This window comes from Megascapheus bottae, chromosome 8 (assembly GCF_031878675.1).
Source record: "Megascapheus bottae isolate mThoBot1 chromosome 8, mThoBot2.hap1, whole genome shotgun sequence".
NCBI classification, from domain to species: Eukaryota; Metazoa; Chordata; class Mammalia; order Rodentia; family Geomyidae; genus Megascapheus; species Megascapheus bottae.
In genome coordinates, this window is record NC_143516.1 from 14,901,598 (window position 1) to 14,915,777 (window position 14,180).

Consider the following 14,180-nt stretch of genomic DNA (forward strand, 5'->3'; position numbering starts at 1 on the left):
TGAACAATTGTCCGGCAGAGGCATAGCAATTTTACTTTTCTCATATAACCGGATCTGTACAGAGCTGATGAATTCTGGATATTCATCCATGGAAAAAGCTCTTTAAAAAAAGCAGTGTATATGGCATTGTAAAAGTACCTATGACATTTGTATTCAGCATCGCTGTGTTTGGTCTTCTGGGCTCCCCGCGTGGGAAGAAGGCTTTGGTTTCAGAGCAGTGCCTTGACGTGTGACAGGAATGGCTGATGGCCTGTGACGTTTCTCCCTCTGTAAGGCAGTCTGCTGATGAGACACCCCAACTGTTCCAGACTCAGACTCATTCTTCTGTCTGATGAGCCTGTTTACCTCTGTCCAGCCTGGCTTCCTGTCTAGCCAGCCTCCCTCCCGCCCCCCTTCCTTCCCTACCACATAGATCAGCATCCCAAACCAGACTCAATCACAGGCTACACCACCGTGCCTTGCTGCCAGCCTCCACTCTTGTGTTTTTCCCTCTGCAGGCAGAATGCCTTCCTCATTGTATTTACCTGGGGTACTATCCTTTCATCCAGCCTAAGCAATCATTATTAGAATTTACACAGTGCAGATACTTAGAAAGGCCAAAAATTATGTCATCTATCATCCCCTTTCTCCAGATAATCTCTGTTGACATACCAGTGTCCTCCCTGCTAGTCATGTTCTATTTGTTTAGAGATATCATTGTCTTAGAATCAGACAGCCCACCCACATCTCGAGTAGCCTTTCTGGATAGCACAGACTGCACATTTTCTTCAGGTAGTTTTAACTCATGGATCTGGGCCCTTTTGTCTATGTGATGGCATGCTTTGTGTCTGTCTCTCACTATGAGCCTGTGCTCCCCTTCCACTGCCAGAGACACAACCAGCCTTTATCTTTTCCCAATGGCGACCTTATTAGGACAATAGACTCTGTTGCTAATTAGAGTTCTGCTTCCTCCATGCTCTATGCTTAGCGTCCCAGCAAAAGGGATCAGCCATAAGCTTTAGAAGCAGACCCTAAAAAGGTCCCGAGGCCAGTCTGCAAGGATTTATGGGAGGGAGGAGGGGGATATATTTTCAGTTGTCACAAAAGGCATGGTCCCCATCCCTAACTTTAATGATTAGCAAATCTGCACTTAATACCAAAGGCTTTTGTCTGAATTTTTTGTGCTCACTGTCTACCCCTCACCCCATACCAAGCTACCTAGAGTCTATCAATAGTCATCCTAAAACAAAGATGACCTTGTCAGTTTGAGAGCCAATCCAAAACTTAACACTTGCCTTTCTGGATGCACATGTCTGTTTTGTGGGCTCATAGACATTCTAATTCTTCCTGAATGTTCTCTTTAAGAACACAGTGCATAGTGGGGAGCAAAAAGAGCATGAAAGCCTTAAGAGTCTGCAAAGACAGCTCTTTCCCCATTTTTCTCCCTGTGAGTATTAAGCTGAATAACCATTCAGCAGAAGGCCAGTGGCTCTGTCTGGAAATCTTGAGCTATCCCAGCCCAGGCCTCCACTCTGCATGACAAGGAAGGGCAGTGACAGGTGGTTGCAGACCTGTGAGGAATGGTGTGCCTGGTGATGCATCTGAGACTCTGCCCAGCAGAAGTGTCCTTTCCCTGCAGGGGTGTGACTCCTGGGTCCTCAGGGGTGCTTCTAGGGTTTAAGCCACAAGTGTATGGCTTCTTCCCCATTGTGAGGGAGACAGTTTCATTGGCCCTCTTTACCTGTTTTTCCCTCCAGCTGTCTGCCTTCAGGACACACAGAGTCAGTGACAGGCCTTGCCTAGGTGGCTTAAACACAATCTTCAATCTTCTCACTGTCTTTACATTGGAACAAAGCCCACTTTCTGCTAGCGGCAACCAAAGGGTATTTTTCATTAAGCCGTTAGGTTCTTATTTGTACCCTGCAAAGATTATTTAGGAACATCTTCATCAAGTTTTGTGAACCAAGACTTAATTCTCAAATCACTGAGTTTCCTCACTGTAGACGTGTCCCCTTAATTTCATCTGAGGAATTTACAGGGAGAGAGGCTTCTGCCCTTGGAGCTTGGAGAACCTGCCTGTCCCCACAAGCCTGCCTCCAGCTCCTTCCCCGGTACTAAGTAGATATCCTGGGAGAGGGACAGTCTAGCTGTAGCTTGCATTGGCAAACAAATTTCTCCTTAGCCCAGGGCTAACCCCCTTTACCAAACTACTGGGAGGTGGGGTGACTGGTGATCAGAGTTGATCGTGTGAAAGTCCTGACAGGATCCCAGGCCACCCATGGAAAGGTCAGTCATTTATAAAGCCACCTGGATAAGCCACGTTCCAAATGGCATCCACTTCCCTAAGGCCAAAGGACACACCACTTATGGTGGGGTAAAAAGTTCTCAGTACTTAAATGTCATGGCATATATTGGCCTTCGACTCACTATGTGGCCCAAGCTAGCCTCAAATTCTCAACCTTCCTACCTTAGCCTCCCAAGTACTGAAATTTAGTGTAGTTTCGTGTTCTAGTTTATCCTCTACAGTCTGGTTTTGTTTTGTTTTGATTTTTAGTGATCCTTGTCTGCCTACAAATGAATAACAAAAACCCAGTAGAAGTTAGTTATGTTAGATGGAGTTTGTCAGTAAAGGCCTCATCGTGTAGGAACATGGACAAATCTTTAAGAAGTTCCCAGTTGTCTTTGGTGTTGATAGAGTTTCAGAAATGACCAAAGCGATTAAAAAAACACTAATCCTCTACCTTCAATTACGTTGTATTAATTAAGATGTCTTAGTTAAGAGCCTACTCATACTATTTGTAACCAGAAGCTATCCATTCTTTTCAAAGCCTGTGGTAGCAAGCGAATAAATTCCATGTTCTAAAGCTGTGGTATTATTCACTGGACAGCTTTCTTGATTTTGCTGTCTGAATATTAGACATTTAACTTTGGCTTTCTTGTTATTCTGGGTCTCATTTATAGGATAATAAGCGCTTAGTCACTGGCTTACTGAAGTTAAATGTCTCAAAGTAATAGTGAAAAGAATGTACAGGCTTCCCACGCTGAATGCTGTGCAGTGGGAACAATCAGGGCTTCCTGTCATTGAGTACAAATTGGGGTGAGAGGGTCTCAGGCAGACACAGGTGGCGATGTCTTCTAGCTATTATGTGGAAGAGAAACTCATTCCTGTACCTGAGAGGGACAGGCAGTTTACGAGAATGCCGAGCAGACAAGGGATTGTGAGCATTGCAAAAGAACAAATCTATACGAGAGAATGTAGCACATTATGAAAAAGCCTTGGTGTCTTTTGGGTCACCCTGGCGGAGGAGCCTGCAGACACAGGACGGTGATGGGCTTTGTGAATTCAGCTTATGAGTTCATCCCAAACGAGAGTCTTCACCTGATGGATGTTTGTCAGAGCATTTTAGTAATACTTAGTACTTTATTGAAGATACATATACTTAACAGAAGACTTGAGGGCAGCTTGCTCACCTTTTCCTATAAAGTAAGCATGTCTTATAGGACAGGGCCTGTTAAGTTATCATCTGTACTAATATTTAAAATGAAACAACTTGTTTACCGCTTAGATTCCAGAAAAATATAATAACTCTCCTCCCATTTAACCTAATAAATTACAGATATAACATAATGAACACAATGATCTTAAAAAATACCACATAACACTTGTGCTCTACTACTTGAGCCATTGCTCCATTTTCAGCGTTTGGGTGATTAATCAGACATGAGCCTTTCTTGGACTTTTCTGCCCAGGCTGGCTTTGAACAGTGATTCTCACATCTCAGCCTCCTAAGCTGCTAGGGTTGTAGGCGTGAGACACTAGTACCCACTTTTCTAGAGTATCTGTCTTGGAAGTTACCTATGTAGAACTTGAGTTTCTTCTGAGAAATATACCTTGCCTTATTACTGGGGTCAAGAGAAATAAAGGTCAGAGATCAAGGTTTATTTTGAGAAGGTCATATGTATATATATATTTCTTAGTCCAGTCTGATCCCCTCTCTCATCCCCCAACATATCAGCATGAGTAGAATGGAGCAGATGGCTGAAGCCTTCTTTGGCATCCTGGCAGATCTGTATCACTTACTCAGTATTTTTAGAATCAAGGGGACTGCAAATTATGTCCTGAAATGTTTTTTGGGGGGAAGACTTAACTATCTTTCCAGGGCAACAGGTGTGGAAATAGTACCATGCTTAATATTTAAATACAATCTGTAAGTTAAGGCCTCAAACAGATCATCAGGAACTCTGCTCTCAGGATTGCAGGGGATTTGTCAGATAATACAAAGTAGCCATAAGTCTGTTTTAAAGATATGGTCAGAAAGAGCATTGGATTTCAACCAGAGATTGGAATTACCAGTTCACTGCCAGTGTCTGATCAAGGACCTGGCTGTCAAGAGTTGTTCAATATACCCAGTTAGTTTGTTTATTTTAATAGTTAAGCGTTGATCTTCAGCCACCAGCAATTTAAGGTTTGTTGGGAGTGGCTATTTTATTTTTATGGAAGTTGGTGATCTTATCATGAAAACAGGGCCAATATTTGCATTTAAAGGTCCATCTGTATGTAATGTAATCACAGTGACTAGATTCTGTTTTTGTCAATGTGAGTTCATCATCCCTAATGACTGCCTGAAGAGATGAAAGGATACTCACTATGATGTAAGTTATTCAGTTTATCATTTGAGGATCTGCTTTGGACTTTGTTTTAGGCCAGGTGTGTTTACCACAACCCTGTAACTCAGCAAGATAATGTGTCAGGGAAATATTCATAAAGTAAGTTAAAGTCAAAAACATTTGTTTTCAAGGGTAGGTTTGAGAAAACTGAAATGCCTTATGTCTGGGACTCTGGTTGTACTCTCTTTGAAACTTTAAGAGAAATGGAGACATGCAGTGTCCTTGACTGTTGCAATTTCACCTCTGGGGAAGAAGCGATCAGAAAAAATGGATTGAAAACCATTACTGCACAATACCAAAGGATAGCATTAAAAACTCTAATAGATCTTATTTTTCCTGTGTTCACCTGATAGGTTAGTAAACAAACAATTCAAGGCTTACATCTGCCACAAAACAAAACATGCGGACCTTTTAATCACAGAGCTCCATAGATACTATTTGTTTGTATGGTGCAGTTTTGGTTTTTGCATTTTCTTTAGATTAAAATATATTTTCGGGCCATTTTCTTTTTGTTCATGGTCCCTTTACTTACATCAGGGAAATATCATACATGAAGAGGCTGACGATCAGGATATATGTGCCCTGGGTAAATTGAGGCATCTTTCCACTGGGCTCATAAAACAAGTGGCATAAATTCCTCCCAGGCTTCAGAGAAATCACCTGAGAGTGAATCATGAGCACCGTCGTGTCCAAGGAAAGCTCAACCCTGCCCGCTCTCTTGACAAGGAATCTAAGAGGCTGCCTTGGTCTGCTCTTGGTATTTGATATAGTAGCCACTGTGGCTATTTAAATGAAAGTTAAAGTCATCTCAGTTTCATCTTGGCACGCTCCAAGTACTTGTAGTCACATTGTGTATATAACACAGCACAGAAAGTTCTTATTGGGCAAACTGGTAATCTCATAAAGCAAGAGTTGGGCTGAATACATTTAGTAAGGTAAATAAAAAGGAATGCACATGGCTGGAATGGGTAAATGAAGGAGGAAAACACAAATCCTTCTCCATGAAATCGGCTCCCACAAAGTGACAAGTGCTATTTTGAGTTTAGCTCTAAAAGGAAGAGGAAAAGGATATGTTTCCAACTTTGTAATCTGTGTATGGCTTAGTCTTTTTTTTTTTTTTTTTTTTTTTGAAATCTAGACCTGGCAAGAACACAGAGCAACTTCAAATGAATGAGTATTTTTTTTTTAAATAGCTGGCACAGTACTATGGCCAGACTTGGGCTGGATGAGAAATAGGCAGATCATGAGACCTGGTGGCACCAGCTTGCCAGGAGCAGTGGAATTCCTAGAAGGAATCTGTAGCCAGGGCTGCTGAGGCCACAGCAAGGAAGAAGCTATGGCATGAGCTGGACTTGTGGACAGGAATGAGAGGTTAGGAAAGAGGGCTTTGGGCAGAGCCAGGGTAGATGCCCAATTAAAGTCATACTTGAGGGCAGAGGAGCAAGGCTGTGCATGCTGCTAGAATACAAATCATTACAAAGAAGATTTGGTGCTATGATACTGGCTGACGATCCCTGTGCTTTGGTTTAGTGCCAAGCCTTCTGGTCAAAGTGCATAAGCCAGCACTATTTGTCTCAAGTGCTTGAGGCAGGATGAGGAGAGTATTTGCCTGGTAAGGTGACCTCTGTCCAAATGCTAAAATAAGAGATAGGGAACACTACAAGTTTCTTGCTCTTTTTTTTTTTTTTGGCCAGTTTTATAAGGAGCATATGTTTATGTGTTATGTATGGCGTACTGGTCATAGTGACAGGTTCTGAAACTATTAGTAAAGTAACATTTCATCCAACTTCCTAATACGCTGAGTAACCCTCATTCAAAATGATTGGAACAGAGTGTTTCATTTTACAGAGTTGTTCAGATTTAGGAATATTTGCATATACATAATGATGGGACCCAAGCCTATGTACAGAATTCATTCCTGTTTCATAGGTAGCTGATATCATAGCCTGAGGCTATTTTACTTGGTATTTTCAGGATGTTTGTGACTTACTATATGAGATCAAGTGGGGTAGCATTTTCCATGGGTAGCATCAGGTTGACACTCAGAAAAACCTCAGCTTATGGCACATTTTGGATTTTTAGCGTTGACATGCTCACTTCTATGCCTTAGCCCCTTGGAAGGTTAGCATTCTCTCTCAAACAGCCCACGGCTCTACAGATCCAGGGCTCTGCTATGTGTTGACACTTATGGCTCCTCAAATGATGCTCTGTTACTAGAAAAACAAAAGCTTGGTATTAGGTAAATTTGGTTGAGATGAAGGAGCAATCACAGCCTGGGTTTGAGACAGGTTGCATTAGAGGAATCATAAGCAAAAAGGGAAGAGACTGATAGGGCAGTTTTCTAGATGATGGCGCACTTACAATTACGAATCCTAGCCTGCACTTTGATTGGAGCCATCTCGGTCTTGTTTCCATGGGAACATTTTATCTCCCATCACCACATCAGTGCAAGTAGAGTTCTGTTTACATCAGTCCTTGCACACAGTGATCTTGCAAACAAATTAACTTAGATGTACACAAATCATTCTCTTCCTCTGGAAGTTTAAACAGGTGTTTCAAACAACATATATTATGCTAACAATACATGAAGAGCCTATGGTTTGAAGAGGGGTGATCATTTTTTTTTTCCTGTTTCTAGATTCTTAACACGCAGAGGGAGGAGGGTTTTACCTTTGAATTGATCCATCGACCTGAACTCATAAATTAGATGATGCTGAGTCCAGGAAAGCTGTCCACATCAGTGTTCTTCCTGGGCCATTAGCATGCCTCACCTGTTGGGAGAAGCACATGGTAGATGTTTTTGCCGAAGAGCCTCCTGAAGCACGTAGGGAGGGTGGGCAGTTGTAGCCATCAGAGACTGGAGTGAACGTGTTGATAGTAGGTTAGTGGCACTGAAGTGCTAGGGAGGAAAAGCCTGCTTTTCAATGGGCGGATGTGGGAAAAGTCCTCCTCTTGTCTCCACAGACCTGCTTCCTGCACCCGGATCTCTTCTGACTCTCAGCTCTCTTCCTCTGCTTTCAAAGAAGACTTGGACGTGGAAAAGCAGGAAGCAAAGCTAGACTGACTGAGACCTCTCTGTCTGGGTAGACCTCTCCTCTGCTCTGAAGCCCACCTGCAGCGATTCTGCTGATGTGCCCCACACCTTTCTGCCATTAGTCCTTAAATGGCACAGCATTTCATCAGCATATCTAAAAAGGAAAGCGCGAAAAGCAAAACCAATGGCCCCCTTCCACTGCCAGATATGTGGCAAGAATTTCCTCACCCTGGAGAAATTCACCATCCACAATTACTCCCACTCCAGGGAGAAGCCATTCAAGTGTGCACAGGATGAGTGTGGCAAAGCCTTTGTTTCCAAATACAAATTGATGAGGTGAGAGGCTGCAGAAAAGGGGTGCATTTTCACTTAGACCTTTATAGCCTTTCTCACGTCCCCTCCCCCTCTACTTGCAGCCAGAGGAAGAGAGGCCAGATGAAGCTGGTTGCCTGTCTTTTAAGAAGGCTGTAAAGCTTTCTTTGCAGGAATGCTGTGCTACCTGGACAAATAGCATTCATTTGGGCATCTAGACACTGGGTATAGACAACCAGTCTGATTTTAGGGTATTGATGACATAGCAAAGCGTCTTGACTTCCTGAAATGATCTCGAAAGCACCTGGGGACTGACTTTTTCGTATGTAAGAGCACAGGCGAGAATCAGCATTAGAAAGTGCAACTTTCCATCTAAGAATTTATGAATGTGTTTTCCCTCCATTTTGGAGTGCCCAGGAGGAAGAAGGCCTTTCCTACAAAAGACAAAAATTCTTCCCTTGGCCCTTCAGAATGCCACCACACATGATAGCATAACATATAAATTGAATTTTTAAATAAGTCTGTAAATGCTTCCGGTGTTTTAAAAGCCAAATATCTTCTGCTGTGCACTGGCCCGTCTCTAGTTGTCATGGTAGCAGTGTTTAGTGATGGCTACGCACCCCCATTTTGTGGCAGTGGCTCTGTTTTGCATCCTCACCCAAACACTACAGGCAGCCATAGCTGCAGTGAAGTCATATGATGGTGCTTTCACTGGGGTTGGAGAGTTAAGGCCATAGAGGAGATTCTGGAAAAGACAGGGCAACACATTCTATTCATTATTGGAGTAGCTGTATCCGTTGCTGCAGGGAGTGGAATTAGTCAGGATTACTGTGGAAGGTAGCTTAAGCCCTATTTCAGAGGTAGTAGCTCAAGATAAATGTTTTGCTCCACTAAGTGTGTGAATTAAATGGAAACTGGAAGCTGCATACTTACATAAAATCTGCCATCCCAGCCCCAGACCTGGCCTTTCTGGTCTGATGCTATGCTCTTGTAAGGAACTGGAGTAGTGAGATGGCAGGACACATTAATTTTAAATGAGGAGGATAGGGCAGCATTCCATCCTATTTCCCAACTGTTGCAACATTTTATAAATGGAGACTAAAGGAGAAAATAACTGACTTGTTACCCAGGGAAGAGAACATAGGTTGTAGAACAGTGAAGGATGCATGCAGTGAGATGGAGTCAGTGAAGGCCCACAAGAGACAACTTGGAAGTGTAGGCTCAAGGCCAAGGTTGGACTTACTGTGAGCCATTAAGTGTGGACACTTCTCAAGGCAATGATGATAGGACTCATTTGTTACCCAAAGGCCACCGGGTACTCTTAACCTGGTGACCTTGTGGGTCCTAGGGAAAGAAGCGGAGGGGAAAAGCACGATCAGGTAATTTCAGCCATGAAACGATGATGTGGGGCATGCAGGGGGAAGTGAGGAAACCTAAAAAGGAAAGAATTGGCTGTCAGGTAAAGGAAAGAGTCATAAATCTCTAAAGGACAGGAGCTGCTGGAATCGAATGGTACTATTGCTCAAATGCTACTTCCAACACGCACCCCACTAGAAGAGAAGGGGGCAGGTGTAGGAAAAGAAAAACATTGAAAAGCCAGGCCTGTGCTTATTAACTCAGTATTGATCTACCCACAGATGATAGATGACACCAAATCTTATTAAAATCTCCCACAAAGAAATAAGGGGGGAAAGATAATAGGAGGTGCAGGATTGAACTTCGGAATCCTGCTAATTAATACTAAGCCAAACAGCAAGGAGTTTAAGTATGGAGTCCTAAGCCAGCTTGGTCTCTGTATTCCTTCATGGTGCACATGTGGGAATCTTGTAACAACATGGCCACTGTCCTCTCACAAGCTCTAAAGCACCTCCCCTTTCTGAAATGGAATGGATTTGTGCATCACCTCTAAAATATTTTTTAGAATATACGTTCAGTCTTTTTAAAAACTATCTTTAAGTAGTTGTGCAAAGACGTTTCAGTTCAACACGGCGGTTTACGAGTACAAAGGACCATGTAATTCTTTTCTAATTTTATTTATTTATTATCATTAAGTTGTTGTCCAAAGGGGTTTCAACTCAACAAGTCAGCTTCTGAGTACAGACAGAGGATCACAGAATTCTTAATACAAATATTTGTTTAGAAATCTGTATACTTGGGGGAAATATGTTCTTTCACACATACATACCAAAAAAAGCTGGTGGCTTGCATCTGTAATCTTAGCTGCTTGGGAGGCTGAGATCTGAGGGTTCTCGTTGGAAGCTAGTCTGAGCAGATAGATCCAGGTAAATATATATATATATATTATAGATATCGATAATCTATATATCAATTGACTAGCAAATAAAAGAAAAAAGCTGATGTGTGAGATGAGTGTGTGTGTGTGCGCGCGCGCATGCGAGTCGGGCCCCCTTTCCTCACCTCTCCGGTGCCATCTCTCCCTTCTCCGTAGACACATGGCCACCCACTCGCCCCAGAAGTCTCACCAGTGCGCGCACTGTGACAAGACCTTCAACCGGAAGGACCACCTGAAGAACCACCTGCAGACCCACGACCCCAACAAGACGTGCTACTGCTGCGAGGAGTGCGGCAAGAAGTACACCACGCTGCTGGGCTACAAGCGGCACACGGCCCTGCACGCGGCGCACAGCGGGGATCTCACGTGCGGGGTGTGCGCCCTGGAGCTGGGGAGCACCGAAGTGCTCATGAGCCACCTGAAAACCCACTCGGAGGAGAAGCCGTCCAGCGCCGCCCGCGAGAAGAAGCACCGCTGCGACCACTGCGCCCGCAGCTTCTACACCCGCAAGGATGTCCGCCGCCACCTGGTGGTCCACACCGGCTGCAAGGACTTCCTGTGCCAGTTCTGCGCCCAGAGGTTCGGCCGCAAAGACCACCTGACCCGCCACACCAAGAAGACCCACTCGCAGGAGCTGCTGCGCGAGAGCCTGCAGGCCGGGGAGCTGCTGAACCCCTTCCAGGCCGCCGCCATGCCGCCGCTGCCGCCGACGCTGCCGCCGCCGCCTCCACCGCCGCCGCCGCCGCCCTTCCAGTTCAAGGCGCCCCCAGTGCCGCCCTTCTCCATGGCGCCGCCCCAGGGCGGGCTCCTGAGCCTGCCGGCTGAGATGCAGGGCCTCACGCTCGGCCCGCCCGAGCCCATCCTGCAGCCCATGGCGGCCATGCCAGAGCCCCTGGCCCCCATGCACCCCATGGTGGCCCCCTGCTCTCCACCGCTGGCCCTGCACGGGCCCAAGTTCGAGCTGGGCGCGCCCGCGTACGCGGCCGCCCCGCCGCTGGCAGGCCTGCCCCTGAAAGCGGAGCCCAAGGGCTACTGCAGCATGGGCATGTTCGACGACATGTCTCTGCAAGAGCCCCTGTCTCCCCCCAGGTTCAACCAGGGCTTCGAGCTGGTGAAGATCGAAGCCGGCATGATCGCCCTGCCCAAGGAGCTACAGGTGGATGCGGTGAACATCGCCATCCCCGCCTCGCTCGAGTTCTCCTCCCTGCTGGGCTACTGGCAGCTGCCCCCTCCGCCCCCGCTGCACGGCTTCGGGAACGACTTCGTTCCCATGGAGCCCGAGGAGCCCATGCCCAGGTTGAATGATATGGAGCCGCCGCACGAGGATCTGCAGCAGGAGGAGCTGCAGCCGGAGGAGATGCAGCCCGGGGAGCTGCAGCAGCCCGAGGAGCTGCAGCAGCCCGAGGAGCTGCAGCCAGAGGAGCTGCCCCCGGAGGAGCTGCCACTGGAGGAGCTGCAGCCGGAGGAGCTGCCGCCCGAGCAGCTGCAGCCAGATGAGATGCCGCAACAGCCGCCGCAGCCGCCGCCGCAGCAGCAGCAGCAGCCGCAATCGCCGCCACCGACGCCGCCACCACCGCAGCAGCAGTCTCCTCCTCCGTCGCCTGCTCCTTCTCCTCCCCCTCTCCCCCCTCCTCCCCCTCCCCCTCCTCCTCGTCCTCCCGTGGCAGTGGGCACGGCCACCCTGAGCCAGCTCCCACTGCCCCCCATGCCCCACGTGTTTTCGACGGGCCCCAGCACGGCCATCCTGCCCCATTTCCACCATGCTTTCAGATGAACGCGCCAGGGAGGCGCCCGAGTTCTCCCGGCCTTGGGGGCGGGGCATAGGCGGGAGGAGGCTTCTGAGCATGCGCCGTACTAGGGAGTGGGGTGGGGGGAGAAAGATCTGGAAAGCTGGACTGAATGAAGACTGTGATGAGCCCCGCGATGGCTCGCCGGGGAGGGTGAACCCTCGATCTGCATGTGTTGTGCCAATCTATCTCGAGTGTTTATTGCTTTGTACCAAATGGAACGCGCGTGTATATTCTTTTATTGTTGTTGTTGTTAAACTACCGATATTATTGTGATTGTTGTTATCGTTGTTGAAAACGAAGATCCAAAACGAAAGCTGCTAATTATAAATAGTCCTGTTCTTCGCTTGGTCCTGTTGCATCCTCACGTGCCACAGCCCTGCCACGAGCCACGAGCGCGTTGACGTCGTCGCTCTGACACGGCGCTGCCTGGTGGAGGAACCGTGGGATCCAAGTGAGGAGTGTGTGTGGGGGTGTGTGGGGGGGTGTGGGTGTGGGTGTGTGCTGCCACTGAGGCTCGAACTCAGAACCTATCCGCTGACGCTGTCTCTTGGCTGTTCTGCTCAAGGCTGGAGCTCCTGAGCCACTTGAGCCACAGCTCTACTTTCTCCCCGCTTTTGCTAGTGACCTAGACATGAGTCTCGTGGACTTTCCCTGCTTGTGCTGTTCTTCGGCCTGGGGTCCCTGGATCTCAGCTGCTTTGAGTAGTGAGGAGGATAAGATGTGAACTACCAGCGCCTGGCTGAGAATGTTGTTGTTATTACGCGCGCGCGTGTGTATGTATGTGTGTGTGTGCGTGTGTGTTTGTGACCTTTCCCCATCCCATATTATAAGTAGGTTGTGTATCTATCTCCTTTCAAGGAACTTTCCTATCTTTGGGGTTGGATGTAGTGTAGTTTTAGTTATTGTAGCCAACCCAGAGAGTTCCAGACCTTGTTGCTTGTGGAGCGAGATGCGTCTCCCTTTTACCAACGCTGTTGAGATGTAGCTGGAAGACGTTCCACGTGATGCTGTGAGGCGAGTTACCAGTTCATTTATCTTCAAGACAAAACTGGTCGTCAGTTACATCTGACTGAAATAGATGTGTAGTCACACTCTGTAACCTGGTGAAGTGGTAAAGTAATCCAGACGTCAGTCAAAAGGCTTTTTGCTGACTATAATGTTAACTATATTTTAAGCAGGAATTTAAGAAAATAGACTGCAATTTAAAAATATATATCCTAAATATATTAAACAAGACTTTCTTTTACTTTTTTTTTTTGAAAAATTTTTGCCTAGCTTAAACTACTACTACTCGCGAGCTGCTTTCAGTACCTGCGAATTGCTTTTAATTGTCCATAGAAAAGTGCATTTGTAATAGATCTGTTTAAGTCCTTGTTACCTTTGATTCAAAGAAGACTTACCTTTTGTGATGTAACTGTACTTTGTGATCTATCTCTTGAAATTCGTGTCTTAAGGAATTTGAAAAGTGTAATACTTAACCTTTTTTTTTAATCTCATTTTCTCTTTTGTTTTTAGAAACTGTCATATTCCCTAAACATATATATCTTACATATAATAAAGTTGATGTATCTGCACTCTGGTGTGTGTGTGTGTGTTTTTCTCGCCCATATACCTAAGCCTGCAAAAAAAATACCCCACTGTCAAATCCAAAAACAAATGTTCTTGGCTTTCCAATCTGCTCCCTTCTGCCCTCTCCTAGACATTATTCCAGGCCCCTCCCTCTCCCAACTATCCTGACTTTTAAGCATTCATTAGAACTTTTTTCCCTTCTTGAGGCTTGAACTCTGGGCCTACCACTGTCCTTAAGCTTTTGTGCTCAAGGCTAGTGCTCTACCACTTGAGCCACAGCTTAACTTCCATCATTTTGGTAGCTAGATGAAGATGAATCTCTCACTTTCCTGCCTTTGCTGGCTTTGAACTTTGATCCTCATATCAAACCTCCTGAGTAGTTAGGATTGCAGGCGAGAACCATAGGTGCCCGGCTGAAACTTTACATTCTTTTTTTTTTTTTTAAGTAAACTTGTTGGAATTTAAGGTGGAAGCTTAGGAGCGTCTGTTAAATTCATAGTACCAAATCCTTCTATTTCACAGTTTATATCCGATG

General features: G+C 46.0%; 2 protein-coding genes across 2 annotated transcripts in view; one reads left to right on the top strand and one right to left on the bottom strand.

The window, feature by feature from the left end:
• Positions 1 to 12,231, top strand: part of Plagl1 (PLAG1 like zinc finger 1) — a 41,008-nt gene extending 28,777 nt beyond the window's left edge. The window contains exons 7-9 of the mRNA XM_090338005.1: positions 7,612 to 8,017; positions 10,443 to 11,626; positions 11,942 to 12,231. Of these exons, the coding sequence (XP_090194131.1) occupies positions 7,866 to 8,017; positions 10,443 to 11,626; positions 11,942 to 12,060 (1,455 nt within the window). The 5' untranslated portion in view covers positions 7,612 to 7,865 and the 3' untranslated portion in view covers positions 12,061 to 12,231. The remainder of the gene's footprint in view (positions 1 to 7,611; positions 8,018 to 10,442; positions 11,627 to 11,941) is intronic.
• Phactr2 (phosphatase and actin regulator 2) overlaps positions 1 to 14,180 on the bottom strand; it is a 381,904-nt gene that overhangs the window by 133,541 nt on the left and 234,183 nt on the right. The gene's annotated exons all lie outside the window — the stretch shown is intronic.